This window comes from Peromyscus maniculatus, chromosome 5, assembly GCF_049852395.1.
Source record: "Peromyscus maniculatus bairdii isolate BWxNUB_F1_BW_parent chromosome 5, HU_Pman_BW_mat_3.1, whole genome shotgun sequence".
NCBI lineage: Eukaryota > Metazoa > Chordata > Mammalia > Rodentia > Cricetidae > Peromyscus > Peromyscus maniculatus.
This window is the reverse complement of record NC_134856.1, coordinates 60,158,214-60,181,727: the sequence shown is the minus strand read 5'-3', so window position 1 is coordinate 60,181,727 and position 23,514 is coordinate 60,158,214. Positions and strand designations below refer to the sequence as shown.

At 47.8% G+C, this 23,514-nt stretch overlaps 1 protein-coding gene across 5 annotated transcripts in view; it reads left to right on the top strand.

Annotated features, from left to right (window-relative positions):
* Sipa1l2 (signal induced proliferation associated 1 like 2) overlaps nucleotides 1–23,514 on the top strand; it is a 169,080-nt gene that overhangs the window by 90,896 nt on the left and 54,670 nt on the right. For all 5 annotated transcript variants that reach the window (XM_076572340.1, XM_076572339.1, XM_076572338.1 and 2 more), the window contains exons 4-9: nucleotides 4,611–4,744; nucleotides 6,472–6,660; nucleotides 11,998–12,172; nucleotides 13,375–13,478; nucleotides 18,825–18,982; nucleotides 21,322–21,898. In XM_076572340.1, coding sequence (XP_076428455.1) covers nucleotides 4,611–4,744; nucleotides 6,472–6,660; nucleotides 11,998–12,172; nucleotides 13,375–13,478; nucleotides 18,825–18,982; nucleotides 21,322–21,898 — 1,337 coding nt within the window. The remainder of the gene's footprint in view (nucleotides 1–4,610; nucleotides 4,745–6,471; nucleotides 6,661–11,997; nucleotides 12,173–13,374; nucleotides 13,479–18,824; nucleotides 18,983–21,321; nucleotides 21,899–23,514) is intronic.

Genomic DNA, 23,514 nt, shown 5'->3' with positions numbered 1-23,514 from the left:
TGGAACTATTGTCCATCTCTATGCTATGCTGGCTCCCCCATGTCACCGGTTTGTTTTTTAGCACATGTACGTATATGTGTGTTTGCATGTACATGGTTGTACATCTGTGTTTGTGCACATGAATTTGGAGGCCTGAGATTGACATCAGGAGTCCTTCTGAACTCTTCACCCTTCTTTTAGAGACAGGGTCTCCCAGTTAAAAACCAGTGCTTATGATGTCATTGGCCTGGCCAGCCAGCTTGCTCTAGAGAGACACCCCGCCCCCCAATCTCTGCCTCTTCCTACCTATCAGGAATTACATGACATTTTAGTGGGGTTTAGGAATCTAGTCTTGGTGCAGTTTGTATACGATAAGTATTTTATCCACTGAGCCATCTCCCCAGCCCATGGCTTAGTTTTTGCCTCTTAGATAAAGTCATCCCCCAAAGCTGTTCCTGAAAGTGCTGTTGTTGCCGCTGTCTGTTTACATTCTAACATGCGCAGCACATCATTTCCTGCAGCAAGTCACCTAACCCCTCCTCTTCTGCCCCATCTGAAACGTGGGCCTCATGGGTTTTTGTTTGAAGTCAAGTGTAGTATTTGGCACATTTCACTATTTCCAGTGCTGCGGGTTTTCCAAGCTCAGTAATGCTTTGGTTAAGTTTGGGTCATAGGCGTGTGGCAGCACCAATACCTCAGTTTTCCTGCATGGAAACAGGTTCACAGTGCAGGAAGCCTTGGCAGGAGCGTAGGTTTCTCCAGGCTGGGCATGACTTCACAGTGAAGTGGTGAGGCAGGATCTTCACTCACCCATTTGCCCTACATTTATTGTATTTTGTCCATAGCTCCTAGAGCACAGTGATAGACTGATTGGAAATGCAGGCGCACAGTTTCGAAGGGGAGAAGGTGATGTACAATCCGTCCTAGGAGTTCAGAGAGCCACCGGCGATAGCATGTCACCCCAATGAGCAGTGTGCAAAAACCAGCTAGTTGTTGTAAGGCAGAGAACCAGTGAGCTGCACTGTAGAGGACAGTGATCACAGGCCTCTCCTCTGCATGGGACTGAGGCAGAGGCCTGGGGACAGGGGTTCTGAGCCGGTGGCGACTGTGACCTTGCAGTGTGCTTTACCTGGGCACCACAACCTGGCAAAGCTGTTCTCATCTATCTCTTGAGCCTGGGCCTAAGCATGCAGAGCACCTGTCCTTCCCTGCTCGACTCTTTGGTGATTTACCAGTCAATCTGCTTTCCAGGATACTGCAGAGCCTAGAAACAGCCTTGAGCTGGGGTCCCAGGACATTCCAGTCCTTTTCTTCACAGGAGTTAGGAATTTTTCCCCTTCTTGATGGAATATCCAGGATACACCAAGATGCTGTGATTCTCATTTCTCACACTGCAATCTTATTAACCATTTTTTTTTTTTTAGCCTGTTCTGTTATATTTGAGTGATGTGTGGATTTTCATTCAACTTATCAACAGCCTCCTCACAGCATCCATCCTGCAGGGAAGGATTTCATTTGATTCACTCTTGAAACAATATGGAAATCATCAGCTCATTGGTTGAAAATAAGGCCAGGCTGTCGGGGGGCAAGGGTCTGAATGCACACAGCTCAGAAGGGCTTGCTCACAAGCCTCTGTTTAGAGTGGCAGGCTTCTCAGGACGAAATTCTCAGGTCTTTCCTGAAAGGGATGCAGGATGTCCTTTGAAAGCCTTGTCTTTGTTTCCTCTGGGGAAGTGGGGGAGGGGACATAGACTCTGTTCACATCTTCATGGTCTGTGGGCATACTCTATATAAGAGCTGGACAGCATGTTCTCAAATCTAGGGGAAAATGTTAATTTCTTTAGAAACACATACAGGCATTCTGCAGGCTACTTGCTGAAACCAAAGGCACTGTGAGGTTCCTAGCAAAGACTGGTGGGCATAACTCTATGCAATCTGCGAGCTCAGGCATGGTGCCTGTGGACCATGGGAACCTCACCTCTGCATGTGCATGCAGAAATGTGAGTCAGCCAGAGCCAGAAATGGAAGCAAGATGTGGCTGCAACATAGGTCAGAAAGAGCTATAAGGAGGAACGCCATTCCTTTATTCTCTTGCTCCCTAGTTTGTGTCCTTGTCATCTTTAGTGAAGAAGCTAATAGTTCTTCAGCTTTTCAAAATATGGCTTCTGTTTCAGTGGAGTATTATGTGCCATTGTCTTCTTAAAAAGACTGTAGGCACAACTGATCTTCCCAGGCAGTCACTTGGGAACATACCAATGGAAAACTCAGATCAAAAATCTTCAGCAGCCAGTTAGAAAACAGTTAGAAATTTGAGATTTTGAAATACGTAAATTTGAAATATATATATGGTATATATGTCTATATACATACATACACACATATATACATATGCACATACACATATGGGGGGGGGGCATGTATCCTAAAACACCTTGAACCAGAGGTCAAATCTGAAGAAAGACCAGTGACCACCACAGATTGCTACAGAGTGTTGCCAAGAACAGTAAAGCCTCCAATAGGTGAGGGGAGTTAGTTAGCTGCAGCTTGGAAAGTTTGGTGCTGATGCAGTGTCTGCTCTAAAGACAGGTTGGTGCAGTGCCTTGGGCAGAGGAGGGGAGGGGAGGGGAGGGGAGGAGAGGAGAGGAGAGGAGAGTGCCAGGGAAGTGCCACAAGCCTACACCATGATCCCTACGCACAGGTGGAATCTTCTGGTTTCTCATATAGATATGCTGTCCTGTCTTGCTTCACCTCATTCGCTGCCTCTCTGTTTTTGGCACTTCACTAATACATCATCAAGAACAACAAGATACACTGATATAAACAGTTAACTTCCTATTATTGCTTTTAAACTACTGATTCAAGTCACAAAAGCTGCTCACGTTCTTCAAACCTGACATGAGTTGGTGACACTGGAGTTAGGTCTGTGACCATTGTCTTGGCTGGTGTCAGCACATACTGTACCCACCGCACAGGCTTTCTCCATTCTGAAACTGACTCACCTTCAGCCCCAAAAGGAGCCTCCTTGCTGCTCCTGGCCCTGCCTGGTTCCAGAAGGACAAAATGCCAGTGTTACATTAGTCTGGTTCCCCAATCAGTATAAAATGAATAGTTTCTATTTCAGAACCATTTTGAGCAGTGTTGATTGGAGTGGAGCAGACAGTTGCCCCTTTGGCAACATGAGATCTCTCCAGAAGTTCTCAGGGCATAAAAGCATGGCTTGCAGAGCCTTTCAGAGTCTGCAGGCTTCCCCAACTCAAAATCCGAGAGTTGGGTAAGATTAGCTGAAACCTAGAAGGTGACATTCACAGGGGATAAATGTGGTGTTTTGCATAAGGGTGAAAGAAAATCAGTGTTTAAGGAAACAGCCCTTTGAGAACTGACCTGGCTGTGGTTCTTAAAGAAATGAATGAACAGTTCCTTGGGGCTCACATTGAGGGATGAATGAACAGTTCCTGAAGGTTCACATCTACTACCTGCTCTGCACGAATACTGTGATATAGCTGTCAGCGATAGAAGACACGCTCTTCACCTGCGTTAATGGGCATGTGGGCAATTGTTCTGCACAGCCCAACTGCCTCTACTGTGCTGCAGTAAGATGGGCTGTTTCTGCAGACACGAGTCAGTGTGGAAACTGCAATGGGGCATGGTGACCCCTCGTTGTTCTGTGGTCCAGATCAAGTAGTCCACGGGGCAAGGAGTGTCCCATCACTGGAAGGGTTCTAACCAGGAGATTCACATTGTGAGTGGGGACTGCTTCCTTGAATGTCCCCCTGTGTCCCCACTGCTAAATGTCGCCTGGCATGTGGCTGTTATGCAGATGAGTGAAGGCTGGTGACTGTGTGCCCTGTGGTACCCTGTGCCTGGTAGATGGCATACCCCAAAGTCCATTCCTGCCATGGTGTTGTGTGACTTGGGTCGCTTTCAAGGACCAGGGATTTATGGGAAAGAAAAGGTGAACTGACAGCTCGGTGGAGGGAGTTGCTGGATTTGTAGGACCAGTGACCTTCACAGCCCAGTAATCATCATGAGTTTCCTGCCACTAAATTTCTCCTTAGACACTAGAGACAGTTTAATGACAGGGTGACCTTTGGCACTCCACTGATGGCTAAGATTACTCTGACCAGTCAGAGTGGCTCATTGGGTAACCTCAGGAGTCTCATTCAGTCGGAGAAGGTCGCCTTCCATATGGAAGGAGCAGTGCAGCCTTCAGTGATGACTCTTGAGGAATCGTGCCCCTCCGCAGTGCTGAGGATGGCCACCCATCCTGCTGATGGTGCTGTCTACAGATTGGCAGCTTTGGGGTAGAGACCCTCATGATACAGTGAAAAGCAGAGTTAAACCCAGAGGCAGCTGAGGATGGCCACCCATCCTGCTGATGGTGCTGTCTACAGATTGGCAGCTTTGGGGTAGAGACCCTCATGATACTGACAGTGAAAAGCAGAGTTAAACAGAGAGGCGGCGAGTGAGCTGAAGCAAGACAGGACAGCATATCTGTATAAGAAACCGGAAGATTCCACCTGTGCGTAGGGATCATGGTGTAGGCTTGTGGCACTTCCCTGGGGACTTGTGACATGAACCAATGCTGCTGCATCACTTGCTCTCTCCGCTGACTCTGCTCTTTTGAATCCCAGAGCACCAGAACTACTTTGGAATAGATGAAAACCTTGGCCCCGTGGCAGTCAGCATCCGGAGGGAGAAGGTGGAAGATCCCAAGGAGAAAGAAGGGTCCCAGTTCAACTACAGGGTGGCCTTCAGGACAAGTGAGGTAAGAGGTTGCTGTGGGAAGTCCATCCTCATTGCCACTTTAGCTAAGTTTTGGAAAACCTAATCTTAATGTCAGTTGTCTAATGCTCAAAGACTCTGAAAGGCCGTTATATGATTTTTATCCGAAGTGAATACTTGGGAGCCTCTCCTGGATCTTAGGTGGCCATAGTCTTACCACCATGGGAACTGAGTGTGGTCACAGGGACACCTGGCACGTACACAGTGTTCTGTGTGCACTCATAAAGCCCGTAACCTGCACTAGCCATTCTGCCACAGACCTCAGGGAAGGTGACCAGTGTGACAGACATCACAACAGCTGGTTTCATCAATTATTTACATTTAATTACTATCTTAACTTTAGTCTGCACAGGTCTGTCTTCAAAGCTGTCACTCAAGGAAAGGGCTTAGCCCATGTGAACATAGTCAGCATTGAGCCCAGGTCACCAGGACACCTGCAATACCAGTTGAGACATACAGGGTCACCATGCTTACAGAAGCAAAGGAGACCAGAGAAGCCTCTTTTTTCTGTCTGACCTAAAGTGGTCAGCCAGCACCTTCTGGAAGGCCCACTAAATGGGCCCCACTCTGATTTTGTGGGCCAAAGGACCCAGACCTGCATGCAGTGCAGGGGAATCCGATTCCTCAGGATGGTTGATGTGCTACTTAGCTGCACAATGTGTGCAGTGATCTCGATATTTACTCACTATGAGGCCAGCCGGGCACAAGAAGATGCTCTGCCATGGTGTGGGCTGGAAGGACATGTGGCCATATTGGTTTTGCGTGCCTGTCAGACACCAGCCCCACTGCATGGTAAAGATGGAAGGTTCTGAGATTGAGACATGAGAACAGATGTGAGCTGCACAGTCTGCATCAGAATTTGGAAATGAGTTTAAAACCAAATGCAGAAGATGAGGCCACAGTGCAGTGGCTTTTCCCCATCATGACAGCTTGGAATGGTGACCCAGGTGTCTTACTTACCCTTCTATTGCTGTGAAGTCACTATAACCAAAGCAACATAAAGGAAAACATTTATTGGAGCTCATGATTACTGGGGGTTAGAATCCCTAGAATCATGGTTACTAGGGACCATGGCAGCAAACAAGCAGGCATGGTATTATAACAGTAGCTGAGAACTCATGTTCTTGATCCACAAGCAAGAGGCAGAGAGCTAACAGAATGGCATGGACTTTTGAAACCTCAAAGCCTGCCCCCAGTGATGCACCTGTTCCAACAGAGTCACACCTCCTAATCCTTCCCAAACAGTTCCACCAGCCAGGGACCAGGCATTCAAATACATGTGCCTATGGGGACCATTCTCATTGAGAACACCACACTAGACTTCCAAGGTATACAGCAAATCATGAAACTGGTCCAGCAATCCCATCTTAGCCACCCACATGCAGCCCCAGGAGTAGAAAGGAATGAAGAGAAAAATGTAGAGACAGGAGAAGGAGGATGTACTGTGGACATGTCCTGTGGTCCCTTCTCAGTAGCCTGTCTGGGGTTTCAGAGCTTCAGGGTTAATTACTTGTCTCCTTCATTCTTCAGGTCTCATCTGTTTGTCTCATCTTTTTTCCCCTCCTGGTGTCTCCCCATCCCTATGTGAAGTTGTTGATAGAGCAATGCTGGTTTTATGTCTCAGATGGAGTATCTTGCTTCCATTTGCTAAACTGTTAGATCCTCTGTGAATAAACAGCAGCAAGTACTAACTGGAGTCTCTTGCCCCAGCTCACAACTCTGAGAGGAGCGATCCTAGAAGATGCTGTTCCCTCCACAGCCCGCCATGGCACTGCCCGGGGCCTGCCCCTCAAGGAAGTCCTGGAGTTTGTTATCCCGGAGCTGAGCATCCAGTGCCTGCGGCAGGCAGCCAACTCCCCCAAGGTCCCGGAGCAGCTGCTCAAGCTGGATGAACAAGGGGTGCGTAGAGTGTGTGGCCAGAAAGCTCATGCCAACCTGGGGTGTACACTTGAAAATGGGACACACACACACATACACACACTCTGCACGCTCCCCTCTCTCTCAAGATAAGGTCTTATTGTGGTCTTGAACTCAATCCTCCTGCCTCACTCTCCCACATAGCCAGAATTATAGACAGGAGCTCCTATACCAGGTTCTCATGTTCTCTCTTTTAAGACCAATTATTGCAAATGTCTCCAAGTAAAGTGTATGGCCCCAAAGACCACTCTAGAAAATTCCATAGAGGGTCCATTTTTCCCAACCCATGTGGTTCTGCTTTGTGGGAGCAGAGTGATAAGACCACATGACAACTGTGGCCTGCTGTATCCTTACAGAGTGAGGCAGGTGATTTGTGAGGTCGTAGGCAGGCAGGTCCAGAAGCTATACCCGGCTTTTTCAGACTTTGGGTGAACACCATCTTAGAACTGAACGTCAGTGAACTGACTGTGGAATTAGAACTCAGGTTGTCTCACTTGCTCTGTCTTCTGGCTTTGCGATGTTGATGTGGCCGTCTTTGTGATGATGTCTGGAGCTGAGTGCCAGCTGACCTTTCAGCTCTGACGACTCCTCCTGTGTTCTGGATATCGAGGACTGTTGAGAAAAGAGGCTACTTACTTTACCCCCCTGAAAGAGATGCAGTTTGCCATCCCCTGCCCATGCTGCCCTCCGACTCCAGACCCCGCTGTTCTGTTGATTTTCCTGAAAGCACATCTGCCAGGGAAAGCACCAGCACACAAAAGGAGTCCAATATTTAAATAGTAATTAACCTTGCTGTGGCTCCTCTTTCTTGGATTCTGTAGCTCTTCTGTTCCCTGTGATTGGCTCCTGGCCATCTCAATTCCCCTTAGGACATAGTCAGGTGAGGAGAGTCCAGCTTGTTCATTTTGTTGTTGGATTTTGGTAAGGTGTTCCAAGCAAGGAGACAGAACACTGTGATAATCTGAAAAGAAGTTACGATGTGGGGCCTCGGGGGTTCTGACACATTGTCTGTATAAATTCACCTCCCAACTTCCTGAATGCCATTCTTTCCTTTTTTTTAGAAGTGGGGGGGGGGGTGAGTGTGTGTGCGCGCCAGTATGTGTGAAAGCCAGAGAAGAGTATCAGATATCCTGGAGCTGAAATTATAAGCAGTTGTGAGTCACCTCACGGGGATGCTGGGAGTTCAGATTCTCTGGAAGAACAGCAGGTGCTCATAACCAACGAGCCATCTTTCCAGCCCCCTTTTCCTTTTTGTTTTTTAAAAATTTATTTATTTTTATGTGTGACTATTCTCCTGTGTGGATATATGCACCCCAGAAGAGGATATCAGATTCCCCAAAACTGGAGTTAGAGGTGAGTCTGAGCCATCAAGTGGGTGCTGGGTCCTCTGTGAGAGCAGCAAGTGCGCTGAACTACTGAGCTATCTCTGTTTTTCCTTCCTAAAGAGACGTTCTGGTTTATACATTAGTATTGGTGAAATTATTATGGCCACACCACGTAGTTAAAAGGGAGGTTTATTTTGTGGGGTAACTTACAAGTGAAGGAATAGGTAACAGGGTCTGGGAAGGGTGTGGCGCAGTCCGGCGGTATTCTCTGGAGAACTCTGCTCGGTCTACCTCCAGCGTCCAGGGTCCAGGAGCCAAGAGAACTGGCCCATCTGGATCTCGGGTCTTCAGGGTCCTCTCTCAGCCCCGCCTTGTAGGCGTGACAGTTACCGAAGCCTCAGTGGGGGTTGGAACTTCCAGATCAAAGCTGGAAATTCATAGGTTGACCTTTAACAAGAGTTACCTAGCTGGGTGATGATAGCCCCCAGGGACACAACACATTATAGCGTATTTGACAAAGTCTATTCTAAAGGCCAGCTGCCCCTCCCCTATAGGCCACATGCCCAGACACACCAGGTGGACATCAGATTTGCTCCACATAGGCATCAGATCCACGCCACCAACGGAGCTGTGTGATGGAGCCTGGGAGCTGAGTCGCTGCACACGCAGCATGGTTGTCAAGGAAATTCATGGGCTTTCTTTTTTGCTACCATCATTTGTGTTGAACACTTCTTGATGATAATGACAAAGTGTCTTTCTTAGTCACTCTTCTATTGCTGTGAAGAGACACCATGGCCAAGGTAACCTGTATAGAAGAAAGCATTTCATTGTGGGCCTGCTTACAGTTATTCCGCTATCATCATGGCAGGAGCATGGCGGCATGCAAGCAGACATGGTGATGGAGCAGGAGCTGAGATTCCTGATCCACGAGCAGAGAAAGAGTTGCTGGCCTAATGTGGGCTTTTGACACCTCAAAGCCCACCCCAGTGACACACTTCCTCCAACAAGGCCACACCTCCTAATCTTTCTGATCCTTCTCAAGTAGTGTCACTCCCTGATCACTAAGCATCCAAATATATGAACCTATGGGGCCATTCCCATTCAAACCACCACCACCTAAAGCTTCTGGTGTTGGGAACAGAGTGGCCAGTCTTGACCCTGCCCCAGTAGGAAGAGGTGTGTCTGAGTCCCCTGCTGTCTGTGCGTATATTCTGCTCACAGCCCTGAGCCACAGGAGACACTGACAAGCGTGTGCCATAGTTCTCGCGTCCCAGCACTGGCATTGGCCTGCAGCCTGCCTGCCTTTTATCTCAGATCCATTAGGTTGGGTTGGAGCAGTGGGGGAGTGTTGAGATCAGCCTGAGGTCAGCAGGTGAGGGATGGAAGAGTGGCCTGGGAAGGTGAGCGTTCCTGTACAAAGGAGTCAGAATGTTTACTTGAGTGTGGCAGTGAGCAGCAGAGCCTGCTACTGGCTTCCGGTGGACTAGGAGGAGGAAAAGGGAAGTGCCATTTGACCATTTTTTTTAGTTTTCTAAAAGAAGCCAGGTGACAGTAGGTCACTTCCTGAATAACATTAGATTGTGGCCAACATGTAGTAAATGGTTCTCGGTCCCTGGAAGCATTTCTATCTCACTGGAGAACAGATGAGGTAGGTATGGTGGTGACAGCCCATGAGTGTAGCCCTGTTCCTGGCCATGTTGTGTGTGTCCCCGTATCTACAGGATCTAGATTCTGATTCTGCTATTACATTTCCCAAAGGTCTTGGTGTAAGAATGATATGCATCGCTGGTTACCACATGGAAAGGTCATGGCCACCACTACACCCAGTATCAGTATCAGAGCTTTATTAGGAGAAAGAGGGTTGGGGGGGGGGTAGGGGACAAGAGAACCAGGCCTGGGGAAAGAACACGTGCAGAGAGAGAAAGATGGTGGGGGGAAGAGAGAACAGAATAGAGAGAGAGGGTGGGGTCTGAGTCACAGCTCTTTAAGGTGCAGGTGGGCTTACAGAGCTACGACATGCATGTGCAGATTGTGTGACCACACCACACATACGAAATCACCAGTGCACACTGATGACGTAAAATTTAAGACCCCTTGTTAAGCTCCTGAACTGCGCATGTGCAGTCATGCAACTGGAGCGCGGCAGAATCCCAACACTTGGCACCTGTAATGCAGGTCTGGTGGTTGGAAACACTGTTTCCATTCAGTTTGGGTCTAGACACAATGGGGTCTTTTGGATACATGGAAGACAGTGCAAGCCATAGCATAGTATTAAGCAGATAGTCTTCCAGGATTTCAATCCCCAATTATCCACCCTTTGCCCAAATAAAGTCCCAAGGAATACCAGAAGTCTACCAGGTGTGGGGAGACAGGGAATGCATGCAAGCCATGGAGGGCTCTGCTCAGCCAGCTTGAAGCCATACATACCTTGGGGGACACAGACATAGCAGGTGATGGCCCTGCTGTTCCGTAGTTGGGTGGTGGATCTTGCAACTGTGAGTCTCTGGTAGTGGAGGGGGAGGACAGAGGAAGTGTTTGGAGCTTCCTGGTGTCAGTCTGGACCCCCTGAAGTCAACACCTGTCCCTAAAGCTCTGAAGATCCTAAACCATCTCCCAAGAAACTCAGGGCCAACTACTATTCAGAAAGAAACAACAAAGCATTTTTTAATTGTTATTTGGTGATTTTTTTTCTTTTGGGGAAAAATTTTCTTTTTGACCCCAATAAAGAATAAGCCCTTAACACCAGGTGCTCGGTGGTTGCTGCATAACCTCTGGACGCCCACAGTCAAGGCCAAAGCCATTGTCATCTTTGTGATGAGGAGCTTGTGGCCCCACATTCCCCACCCACCCTGGCATCTGTCAGCAGAGAAAGCTGGTTCTTTCATGCTGTGGGCACCCATCAAAGAGATAGGGAAACTTCCGCTGCCTGCTGAGGTCACCCAGGAAGCACCAGCTCTCTCACCATGGATAATGAGGTGGCTGAGACTGTTAGTCTGTGTTCTTGCTCCAAGAACTGCCTATCATTCTGCCTTGCTTTGCTGCTGGAGTCAGCTGCGGAGTTCTGTTCGAGGCTGTTTCCCATCTCAGTACTGAAGGCCAGCACGTTATGGATCCGTGTCTGTAGGGAGTTGGTGACATCTGAAGTTGGTCAGTCTCTCAGGCTCAGCTGCTGCTAGGCAGATCAAGGCCTCGGCTAGCAGGACTGAGAAGCAGATCTTTTGGGGGGAGGGAGCAATTGCTGAAGCCGGATCTAGTTTCTTTGTGGTTCTAGAGGGGATCTGTGGCTTCCACTTTGACACGGTATTGACTGTGAGGTAGGCTTTCGGCAGGAACTGTTCCGCTGCTGCTGCGGCTCTTTCTGGAGTATCATGTCTGTAGCCAATGTTTTCTTTTCAAAACAGTCAAAAATGTGAGAAATGACTATAATTGTACAAGCAAACGTACTTTGGTGGAAACAAAACATTTCCTATGCGTGCACACGAATGGCAGTTCTCACTGGAGTTCTTCTCTTACCAGGCCTTAATTTGATTTGATTTCCCTCCTTTCCGCCAACATTTTCCCATGAATGTTCAAATAAATTACAGAAGAAAAAGACAAAAGAGCTGGAGAGAGGAAAATGTTCAAAGTCCATGGCCTTTCCCTCTTCCGAACTTGGAAGATAATCCTAATTATGCTATGAAGTACGTTAGAGGAGGCATTTGTACAGTTGCCTTTTTAGCTTCGTGTCTGAACAGGGCTGCCCACTCTTTCTCAAATCCCACATGGCTCTGGCCATAGGCACTATTTCTTAGGGCCTTTCACTCTTCTCTAGCTGTATCCTGGGGTTTCTGGACTTGGTTCCTATTTGTAACATCTTGCACAATGAGGGTTGCTTTTGGGACTTCTTCCAGCATGCTTTCCTGGGAACCAGATCCCAGGCTTCCGCAGCTTTAACTTGGCTAGAAGCGAGCAGGTCCGGAGTCTGCCAAGTTCATCATGTTTCCTCTCATTTCAGCTGAGCTTTCAGCACAAAATTGGGATCCTGTACTGCAAAGCTGGGCAGAGCACGGAAGAGGAAATGTACAACAACGAGACAGCAGGGCCAGCCTTCGAGGAGTTCCTGGACCTCCTCGGCCAGAGAGTGCGGCTGAAAGGCTTCAGCAAGTATCGTGCCCAGCTGGACAATAAGAGTAAGCACGTGTGCAAGTGCATGTGTGCAAGTGCATGGGTATGCAAGTGTGTATGCAAATAGCCTGTGTAGCTTGTGTTTGTATATGTGTGAGTTCCTGTGTTTTTGTGAGTGTATGTTTACGTGCATGTGTATGTGAGTAGCCTGTGTATTTATATGCATGTTTATGTGTGTTTATATACATTTAAAAACAACAGATGACTAGCTTTACAATCAGTAGTTCAGACACCACCATTCTTGTTTATAATATGTATGTATGGTGTGTGTGTGTGTACATGTTTAAGTGCATTGTGCAGGATGCATGCAGGTTCATGTGGAGACCAGAGGTCAATGTCAGTATCCTCCTATATTGTTTTCCACCTTATGCCTTTTAATTTTTATTTCTCATGTGTGACCCTGAATGCACAACACCACAATGGGTATGTGGAGGTAGATCATAGAACAACTTGGAGCAGTCAGTTTCCTCTTCTCATGTTATTGAGGCAGGGTGTCTCGTTTCTGATACTACATGAAGTATCCCAGGCTATCTGAGCCCTGTGAGTTGGGGCAATTCTGTTTCCACCCCCTATCTTGCCATAGAAAGGCTGGGATTATGGGTGTATCAGCCCCGTGTCCTTCTGGTTTGTGTGGGTTCCGGGGATCAGTCTTGGATCTTCTAGCTTATGTGGCAATAGCTATCACCTGCTGAGCTAGCTCGCTGGTCCATCCACTTGACTCTTTAAATGGGTTTTCACTGAGCCTGGAGCTCACTGATGAGGCTGCGCCTGCTGGCCAAGTGCAGTCATACACTCCTCACCTCGACTTTCACATGGGAGCTGCAGAGAGAGCCTCGCTCACTTCCCCACACTCACTTGGCAAGCACCCTACCGACGGAACTGATTCCCCAGCCTCACTACCATTTCTTAACATGTGTGTTTGTGCAGGAAGGAGGTACAGAAAGAGACCATAATCTCCCCTCCCGGGTCCCTGAATTGATGAGAGCATGCTCAGTAGAAAGTTGACAGGAAAGCAGAGGTCTGGGGGGGGGGGGTGCGGGCAGCTCCAGGTGAAAGCTGCTAACAACTGGGCTGAGTGCCAGCGAGGTTTCCACACAGTGTAGCTTATGCTTTTCAACCCAAATACCTTTTGCAGAAATCACCATCTAAGTGGTAGAGCTCTGATTCTGTGCTTGCCTAACTAGCTTTATAATTACTTTGTTTTCAGCGGATTCCACAGGGACTCACTCCCTCTATACCACATACAAAGACTTTGAACTCATGTTCCACGTGTCGACGTTGCTTCCATATATGCCAAACAACAGGCAGCAGGTAAGGCCTCCTGTGTGCGTCATGTATGTCCCCATTCCCATGTCCACCAGCACATCCATCCAGCCTCCCATACCCACCGTGCAGCTGGGGAAGAGTTAGACTGAAATTTTACATTTAAGCCGTAGGCTGCTCCTGTTAAGGTGACACTCTGACTGTTACTGTAGCATATCTGAGCCTTTATGGGAATATTGTTGTATTTTTAATTGATCAGGAAACTGAGAAGCTGACTATGCAGACTTTTTAAGAGAACCCCATGTCTACCATGTTAATTGTGAGAACAACTGTGTTGACCGACAGGTTTCTACATGTGGGTAAATAACTTATTTATAGAAAATATTAACTGCAGTGGGAGCTAAACCTGTTCTTGGCTGCTGCTCCTCATTGGGGTTTTATTTCATTATTTAATGACACAGTGTATTGACCCTTTGTAAAATGGGCAAAGGATTCTTCTACACTGGCAGTCACTCCTACAGACTTAAGAAGTGTTGAAAGCTTAACGATGCCTGAAACACCACAAAGTAATTAACAGGATGTTTTGTAGAGCTATAAAATAGAGTTTCATTTTGTTTGTTTGTTTGTTTTTTAACTGAAATTACTAGAATTGATAGCAAATACTGGCAGTGCTGTGGCTGCTCTGTGAACTTGGGAGTTGGGGGCATGTAAGGTGGTCCTATGGAGTAGCAGCCCCACCCCTAGCCCCTCTAAAGGAAGAAGGCTGCCTGAGTGTCTGGAGACGGCTCCTAGGGAAGGTCATAGCTGCTAGGATGTGATTTGTGGCATTTGTATTGGAGTTAAGACAGGACTGAGGTAGAGTCCTTTCTGAGCGTTTACATTTTGAACACAACACCTGCCTTCCTGTGCACAGAGACCACAGGGTAGCCCTAGAGAGACTGTCTGAAGACTGAGACATAATTAATGGCAGAGAATTACTTCATTTCCTTTTTAGTTTAATTTTATTTATTTTATTTTATGTGTATGAGTGTGTGCTGGGAACTGGTGCTGCAGATGGCTGTGAGCCACCATATGGGTGCTGAAAACCAAACCTGGATCACCTAGAAGAGCAGCTCTTAACTGCTGAGCCATCTCTTCAGCCCTGAATTTTCTCATTTCTTAAACATTTGTGAAATCCATGAATTGAATCAAAACTTATATATGTTTTTCCCCAAAGAAGAAACCAGCTGCCTCTTCCCCCTCCCACTAGTTTTAAGCCCCAAAGGTCCTTCAGCTAGGAAAAGCACTGGTCTTTGCCCTGAGGAATAGTGCTTCAAACTTTGCTCCCCCGCTTCTCGGCACTCCCCAGCTGAACGTTTTCCTTAGACTCTTAGCTCGGTCCTTGACCTTCCTGAGTGACCTGCAGCATTTTCTAGTATTGACTGTTCTTCCCCCTTCATCTTTGGAAGGTCTATCCCTAGATTCCTGGGATTACCAGCCTTCACTGCCAGCCCTGACTGTCAGCCCCTGAACAGCATCATGTGCAGTATGCCCAAATTTTATTGTTACTGTTTTATAAGCCCATAGGTGTGGCTCATGGGTATTTTAGATGACTAAATTAGCCTGTTGGCTTTGCCCCCATTGCTAAAGATCTGGATGCCTCAATAGTTTGGGCGACTTTCTTCACCCAGGCATTTGGTAGACTTTGCTGATTGCAAGCTGCTGGCGGGATGTTCTGGTTTTAGCTAAACAGTGGCACTCTCTGATCATGGGCATGGCTATTAAAATTTTGCCACAGGCTCTCCTGATCCTTCCCATTTCTCTCATCCCACAAATAATGCCCACAAACCTAATAGCAAAAGCAGAAAAGTCTGAAGGGCCAGCCTCATGGTAACTGCCATCGGACTCAGCCCAGCTGGAACCCCAACTCTGCCTGTACCCCTGGTCTTATTAGCAACAGAGTGTTTGTAACCTGCTAACTGGTCCAGGCTTGTCCCTCAGAGGATCTGATTTCGTGTGTTTGTTCCTGTAATAAATCAATCTGGGAGCTGCTTGTTGAGGTAGTCAAGTCCCGGGAACATTCAGCAGGCCTGAGCCCTTCCCACAGGAGAAGCTTTGCTGGTCCCTGGACCCCAGATCTCTCCACAGGATAAGCTCACACTGGTCTCTCCTAAGGCTGTGTTTCCCGCGCGCCCCTCCTCTGACCAAACCACGGCTCAGCCAGCATGTGACGTCACCACCAAGCACTTCACAGGGCAACTTCAAACCTCACCTTGGCAGAGACACCCTTTCCTCAGAGTAGGCTCCTGAAAGAGGAGACAGCTCAGTGCCTGGCACACTGTAACCTTTTCTTTCTTAGTGCATATGTGAAGTTCAGGTGGCCCTGACCGGAAGGGGCATCAAACCCTGTGAATTACTCAAGAGTGACCGGGCCCTTGGGTTTTGTTTATACTCATAGTGGCCTTACAGGCTGCAATGCTTGGGTTGGGATGGCCTGGGTTAGACTGGCTCCAGGCCCTGCTGTGAAGGGTTTGGCACCTTCTGGGTCCTGGTTGCTACAGCTGATGAGCACTTGGATCCCAGAGCAGCCTGGCTTGTTGAGTGCTCTCTGAGCAGATCACGGTGACGCCTGTGTCCCCCTGACTGACACTGTCTGCCAGGATACAGCACAGACGTGGCTCTGTGGTTCGCCTCTTCCCCAGTCCTGCGTAGGAATGACACCAGCTTGAGGGCTGCTGTGGAAGCTGAGGGCTGGGAGAGGCCTTTTCCATCTTGGCCTTGTCAGGAAGGCACTGAAAATCCTCGCTCTGCTCTGTGTCTTCTTCTTTATCCGTACAGTATCATTGCTTGGCTGCTTTGTACATTTCCTCTTGTGTCAGTAAAGAATGGTCATGTGAGATGGTAAATCAGTGATGAGTGTTTGAAACATCAGTTAAATTGGAGGTGGACTTGCTGATGGGAACCAAGAGCTACCAGCTAGCTTTTGTGCTTCTGTGTGGAGCAAGAAAGGCTGTCTTTGGGAAGGCAGGCCTTGTTTAACCGTATGAGGCTGTCTGCCTCTGTTGGTGTGTTAGTGCTTTGAGACAGGGTCCTACTGTATGCCGCATGCTCGTCCTCAGTCTGGAGTGCCAGGGGACACAGTGCACAGTGAGTGCTCTGGACTCGTGTGGTGCAGGGCCCCTGCCAAGCCTTTGGCTGTCTTAGCACTGCCATCAGTCTAAGATGGCCTGTGCTTTGGAAACTAAGTGAATGATGGGCGGGACAGGCTTTTGTGTTCTGTATTCTACAGCTGTGTCCACCCACAGCACCAGGCCTATTTCTCCTTTAACAGTTGCTTCATTCCTGATCTTCTTGTGTCTGGTCACATGTGAAAATAAGCTTTTCAGGTATCAAGGAAGAGGAGAGAACTGTTTTGCCTAATGTAGTTTTTACTGTGGTTTTCTTCGTTTTTTAGCGTGAATTTGAAATGGTACATTTTACTTAGAGATATATCAAAGTCTGTTATAATTGTGAATTTGACCTGCTACTGTGTATTAATACATGTTTCAAGACTTCTCTGGCGGTACAGTGATTTCCCTGTGCTGAGAAAGTTAACCACAGGGTAGAAGTGGGACTCTTCCCGGCTGTGACCATGGGTCTCACTGGCCCCTGGAGAACTCTGAGGAGGAGCTTTGCATTTTCACTTCCTGAGCTCTTTGTGAGTTACGGTAAAAGCCAGGGAGCTAGCTATGGCTCCTTTTTATTTCTGAGTTTAAAAGGTTTTAAAAGTTGAACTTGATGCCCTGGACCATGAAACATGTTCCGTAGATGCCAAATAAACTCAAGGGCAAGGCCAGTGAAGGGAGATTTACTGCTGGAGATGGGCACAGTCCTGCAGTGACGGCACCAGCTCTTTGGGGGGTGACTGGCTGCATCTGAAGTGGGGTGGGGGAGAGGCCTCACTTCCATGCTGCTGGCCTGTATTTCCAGGGGGGCCTACTGTGTGGGGGTCTTGGCACGTAGTCACTGGAAGGTGAGCATGGTTTGAATGCCCAGTGTAAGGGTTGTGTGCCTCGTTTATTCACTTAGCAAATGTGTATTGGGTGCCCACTTGGTGCTGGGCATGCCTTTGGAAGTCAGGAAGCCAGTCAAGTTATCTCCTGTCCTTGGGAAGACCACAACCTATATAGGAACATAAACCAGCCAGTGGAAGAGAGTGGTGCCTGGGTGACCCAGGTATGAGGGTAGAGTGGAGATGCAGCCTTGACAGACTTCTCACTATCAAAACGTCTGAGAAAGTCAATGTGGACAAGGGAAAGGTTTATCATAACTCACAGCTTCCAACGTTTCAGCCTCTGTGTTTCTGGTCTCTGTAGTGAGGTAGGAGGGCATGTCAGAGAAAAGCTATGTACCTCATGGCATCTGGAAGACTGGAGGCAGGATACAAGATACGCCCTCCAGGGCCCTCCCACGGTATCCTGCTTTCTCCAACCAGGCTCCACCTCCCCAATTTCACCCCTTCCCAGTAGTGCTTTCCATTATGAGTCCTTCCATAGATTTATCCACTGGAGGTCGGAGTCCTGGGGACTCCCTCACTTTGCCAGAGTGCCCCTGTGAGCTCTGCTGCTTGAGGTTTGGGGAGACATTTCAGATCCAAGCCTCAGTAGCAGAGAGGATTGTCCGGGTGAGGTGTGCCAAGACCTCATTGCACATCGACACAGGAACTGCCCAGGAAGAGCTTGGAATGAAGAGCATTCTTGGCAGAAGTGATGTCAGAAGCAACTCTGGCTTCTTCCTCTCCCCTGGACTTTCAGTTTTATAAGATTATAAAAGATAGGGTTTTCTAGCTGCTAGTGTAGTGGAATTCTGGATTCATTAATTAATATGGATCGTATCAAAAAGCCTAGTTTCAGTTAATTAGTTTGAAGACCTATGCTACCCATGGAGGCAGCCTCCTGGTTTTCTTGCAGAAATGCAAGCCAGCATGGGAGCCAGGCTGTGTGTACAGTAGGTCACCCCTCCCTGAACCCCGTCTCCTCCTCTGAGTTGTAGTGCTTAAAATATAACATGTCTTACAAGTATATTGAGCACTAATATGCTCTTTTATAATGAAAGATACATCTGGATAAGATAAAAGGAAAGAAAATAGAAGTGGATTTCTAAGTAAAATGGATAGCTGGGGTTATAGTGAAGGATAGCCCACTTCCCTCCCCGGGGCCCATGTCATGCTCTCTCTGATGACCTTGGGTGTTTAGATTTCTGTTCCTGAGGGTCTTCTGCTTGTGACACCCAGCTGTCAAGATGCTCAAGGCCATTGGAACCCAGGAATGGCCAGGAAGGGCTCCACTTCTCCTTGTTCCTTCCTCAGCTGAGGACGAGCAGGTTGTCTGTATCAGTGTATTTTGTGTCACTCTGGGTATTTCCTTCCCTGCACAGCTTCTGAGGAAGAGGCACATTGGGAACGACATCGTCACCATCGTCTTCCAGGAGCCTGGTGCCCTCCCATTCACCCCCAAGAACATCCGCTCACACTTCCAGCATGTCTTTGTCATAGTGAGGGTGCACAACCCCTGCACAGAGAACGTGTGCTACAGGTGAGCCTGGGCCCTGCCTCCCATTGGCTTTCAGTTCCTCTCCTGCACCTATAACTACCGAATTTCCCTCCCTCCGTTAGTCCCTCTTCCCTCCTCTTCCACTGTGTGGCCTAGGCTGGCCGGGAACTCAACCTCCCAAGTGCTGGGACTGTAACCTGCCTGATAGTCATTTTTATTTCCTTTTGATAGTGCTGGGAATTGAAGCCAGGACTTTGTGTGTGCTAGGCACGTAATCTCCCACAGAGCTACATTCCCTAGCCTTCCTCATTCTGAATCTTTGCGAGCAGTAGTTGCTTCCCTCCATTGAAGAAGGAAGCACCCGGCTACTCAGAGTAGTGGGCTTCCATTTTCTGCTTTCCTGAGAGACTGCACCAGGGCGCATGGCTGGCACCAGCCTCTCAGCTAGGTGGGGTGGCCTGTTAGGGAAATGAATGGCAGGTGAAATCCTAGAGACGCCCAGGCCGAGCCACTGAGACCCAGCACTCACTTGCCTTGTGACTTCAAGGCCCCAAGCCCATCTTCACTGGGCCTGCTTTGAGTCCTGGCTCCTATGTGGGGTGCTGTCTTAGGCGGTGACCAGGATGAATGACTGCTGTGTGTTGATGGAGTGCCCCTGCCTTTCTGCTTGTGTTGGGGTATGGGGTTTCTTTATTTTCCTTTTTTCTTCACTTTTCCATTTTCATCGTGTGTGTGCCTGTTTTGTATGTATGGGCACACTTCTGGGAGTGTCCACATGTATGTGTATGTGTGCATGCAAATAGAGGACCAAAGTTAATGTCAGGAGTCTTCCTTGGTGGCTCTTCTCCCTTATTCATCAAGGCAGGGTCTCTCAGTTAAGTCCAGAGCTCACGGGTACAGTTTCTGGGGATCCGAACTCTGGTCCTCAGGTTCGTGCAGCACGTGCTCTAACCACAGAGTCTCTCTGCTTCTCATATCCTTCAATTCCTTGTCTTAACGTGGAGGACTCCCACACCACTGAGGAAAATGAGTATGCTGCATGAATAACTTTGAGCAAACAGGTGCCAAGGTCCTCATGGACAGCAAAGCCCTGGGAAGTTAGAGGCCCTGCCCCACAGGCACGACACCAGTCTGAGCACTCTGGCCCTGCCCCATGTGCAGCCCGTTTGAAAACACCCTGGAAACCACTCGTTCCTAGCTTACCTCCTGAGCAACTTGCAAATCATGAGGAATCTCTGGCCCATGTGAAGGATCTCCTTCATGAGGCCTGGAGTCAAACACAAGGTCAAGCTTTCCTCTCGTGATGACTGTTGGTGTACCCCTGGCCTAGGCCACTGGCCTACCTTAAGAAAGGCATAGTCGAGAGAATATGTAATGTATGTTCTATATAAACACTGCTTAAACCAAGTGGTATTGGTGCAAGCATGGTGAGTCGCATCTCAGGAGTTTCTGGAGCCTTCCTCAGCAATAGGCCAGGTCTACAGCTTTATGGATTTGGTACTGTTTTATTGGATGCTATTTTTAGTCAAAGCAAGCGTTTTGGTTACTTTTCTTGTTGTTATGACAACATGGCTATCAGGCACTCTAAGGTTAAAGACTTGTTTTGGCTCACAGTTTCCACCTGTCTTAGTCGGGAAGATCTGGCAGGGACTCCTCACACCTTGATGTCCCACATGCAGAGTGCTCTGGCTGAAGGCAAAGAAGTTGCCTTTAAGGCCTGCCCCTGGTGGTGGGCATCTACCAGCTATGTTCCATGTCCACAAGGTCCCACTAGCTGGGGACTGAATATTTAAACACATGAGCCTGTGAGGACATTTCCCATTTAGACCACAGCAGGCATTTGAAAGTACTTCCTGCCTTTATTCTTGGATCATGTCCTGTCTTCTGTTCTATACTGTGAGATGATTTGTTAGCACAAAATACTTTGGAGGCACGTATATTTTTTTTCTTTCTTTCTTTCTTTCTTTCTTTCTTTCTTTCTTTCTTTCTTTCTTTTTTTTTCTTTTTTTTTTTTTGGTGCTAGTTAAATTACTGTGGGAGGACTATTTTCTAAACCAGCGTACATCTTCTATAGAGCATAGCACTTCTCATTGTTCTTCTGTGTAGATAATGGAATATTTTGGTTCTTCTGAGAGTCACTGGCTTTTAAAAAATCAGAATGTAGCCACTCATTTAATATTTACTGATTTGGTTCAAATGAAAGCCAGTAGAGTGTCTCAAATATTTGGTGGTACCCCAATACATCAATTGATCCTTTTAAAATTAGAATAATAAGAGTCTACAAAATAGATGGGCTAACCAGCATGTGTGGGGACCTGTCACCTTAAAGAAGGAAAGACAGAGCCATGACTCTGCTCATTTCATTTTTCTTTCTTCCTCAGCGTTGGCGTGTCCAGGTCAAAGGATGTCCCTCCCTTCGGTCCCCCAATCCCCAAAGGTGTAACTTTTCCAAAGTCAGCTGTATTCCGGGACTTCCTTTTAGCCAAAGTAATCAATGCAGAAAACGCAGCCCATAAGTCAGAAAAATTCCGGGCCATGGCTACTCGAACGAGGCAAGAATACTTGAAGGACTTGGCTGAGAACTTTGTCACGACCGCCACAGTGGACACTTCTGCGAAATTCAGCTTCATCACCCTGGGTGCAAAGAAGAAGGAACGCGTCAAACCAAGGAAGGATGCACACCTGTTCAGCATCGGGGCCATCATGTGGCATGTGGTGGCGCGGGACTTCGGCCAGTCAGCGGACATTGAGTGTCTGCTTGGGATCTCTAACGAGTTCATCATGTTGATAGAGAAGGACTCCAAGAATGTTGTGTTTAACTGTTCCTGCAGGGATGTGATTGGCTGGACCTCTGGGTTAGTGAGCATCAAAGTCTTCTATGAAAGGGGAGAGTGTATCCTGCTGTCCTCCGTGGATAACTGTTCCGAAGACATCCGAGAGGTAGTGCAGCGGCTCGTGGTGAGTATGGCTTGTGTCCCACTGTCTGTACTTCATAGTCCCAGCAAGCTGTGCCGGGAACTCCACCCGTGATTTCAGGGCTTGGGCAGTCAGATGCTGTTCCAGTGAGGGCTGAGTTTGTTTGTTTGTTTTGTTTTTCTTTTGAGATAAGGTCTCGCAGATTCAGGCCAGTTTTGAACTCACCATGTAGCCAAGGGTGGCCTTGGACTTCTAATCCACTCGTCTCTTTCACTTCGTGAGTGCTGTGATTACAGCCGTGATCTACCATATCCGGTTTTATGTGGTGCTGGAGATCGCACCCAGGGGCTCCTGCATGGTAGTTGAGCACGCCACCCACTGAGCCACGCCCCTAGCCCTGCTGGTTGTTTTTTAATGAGAGTCATTAACCACCATGGTGAAGAAGCCGCCCACAACCACATGATGAGAAAAGCTGAGCCAACTTCAAAAGAACTGTTTCTGTAATAGTTGAAGAAAAACCAGGAGAATTTTTTTATACGTTTGTGTGATGGACACAACACACCTTAAAAAACAAAGAATTGCTGTCTGCTAGCGACTGGGTCCTCTCTCCTGCTCCCTGTGTGCATGTTTGTATAACAAATGTTTTGATTTAAATATGTTAATCTCTCGTATTTCACGAACGTGGGCATTAAATGGAAAAAACCTAAAAAAATGAAAAAAGTCATCCGCCTTCAAAGAGACTTCTAAAAGAGAGGATTCCTTGGGGCTGGGTGGGGCAGATGAGTCAGCTGGTAAAGAGCCCCCCGCACGAGGACCCATATTACATCCTGAGCACACATGGAAATAGGCATAGTGCCCTGCCCCTGTAATCCCAATACTGAGGAGGCAGAGATAGGGGAACCCCTGGGGCCTGCTGGCCAGCCAGCCTCACCTAATCTCAGGTTATAATAATAATACAATAAAAAGACCTCATCTCAAAAATCAAGGTGGACATCTCCTGGGGACTGACACCCAAGATTGACCTCTGGTCTCCATACACATATACATGTACCCACATGCACACACATATCAAGATAAAAGATGGCCGGGCGGTGGTGGCGCACGCCTTTAATCCCAGCACTCGGGAGGCAGAGCCAGGCGGATCGCTGTGAGTTCGAGGCCAGCCTGGGCTACCAAGTGAGCTCCAGGAAAGGCGCAAAACTACGCAGAGAAACCCTGTCTCGAAAACCCAAAAAAAAAAAAAAAAAAAAAAAAAAAAAAAAAAAGATAAAAGATGGGGTCTAGCCAGGCGATGATGGTGCATGCCTTTAATCTGAAGGCAGATCTCTGTGAGTTTGAGGCCAGCCTGGTTTACAAAGCAAGTTCCAGAGCAGCCAGAGTTGTTACTCAAAGAAACCCTGTCTCAAAAAAAAAAAAAAAAAAAAGATGGGGTCTTGCCATGTAACTCAGACTGTCTGGAGCTTACATTATATCCCAGGCCAGCTTCAAACTTGAGATCCTCTTGCCTCAGCGTCCCAAGTGCTGGGATTATAAGTGTATGCCACCATGGCCTAATGTGATTTTTAACCCCCAAACCCCTACATTGTGCCAAAGATGTGAAACAGTCACATTTTTGTTCCCAACTTTAACAAAGCGAATTCAGATTCTCTTTGGGTGTG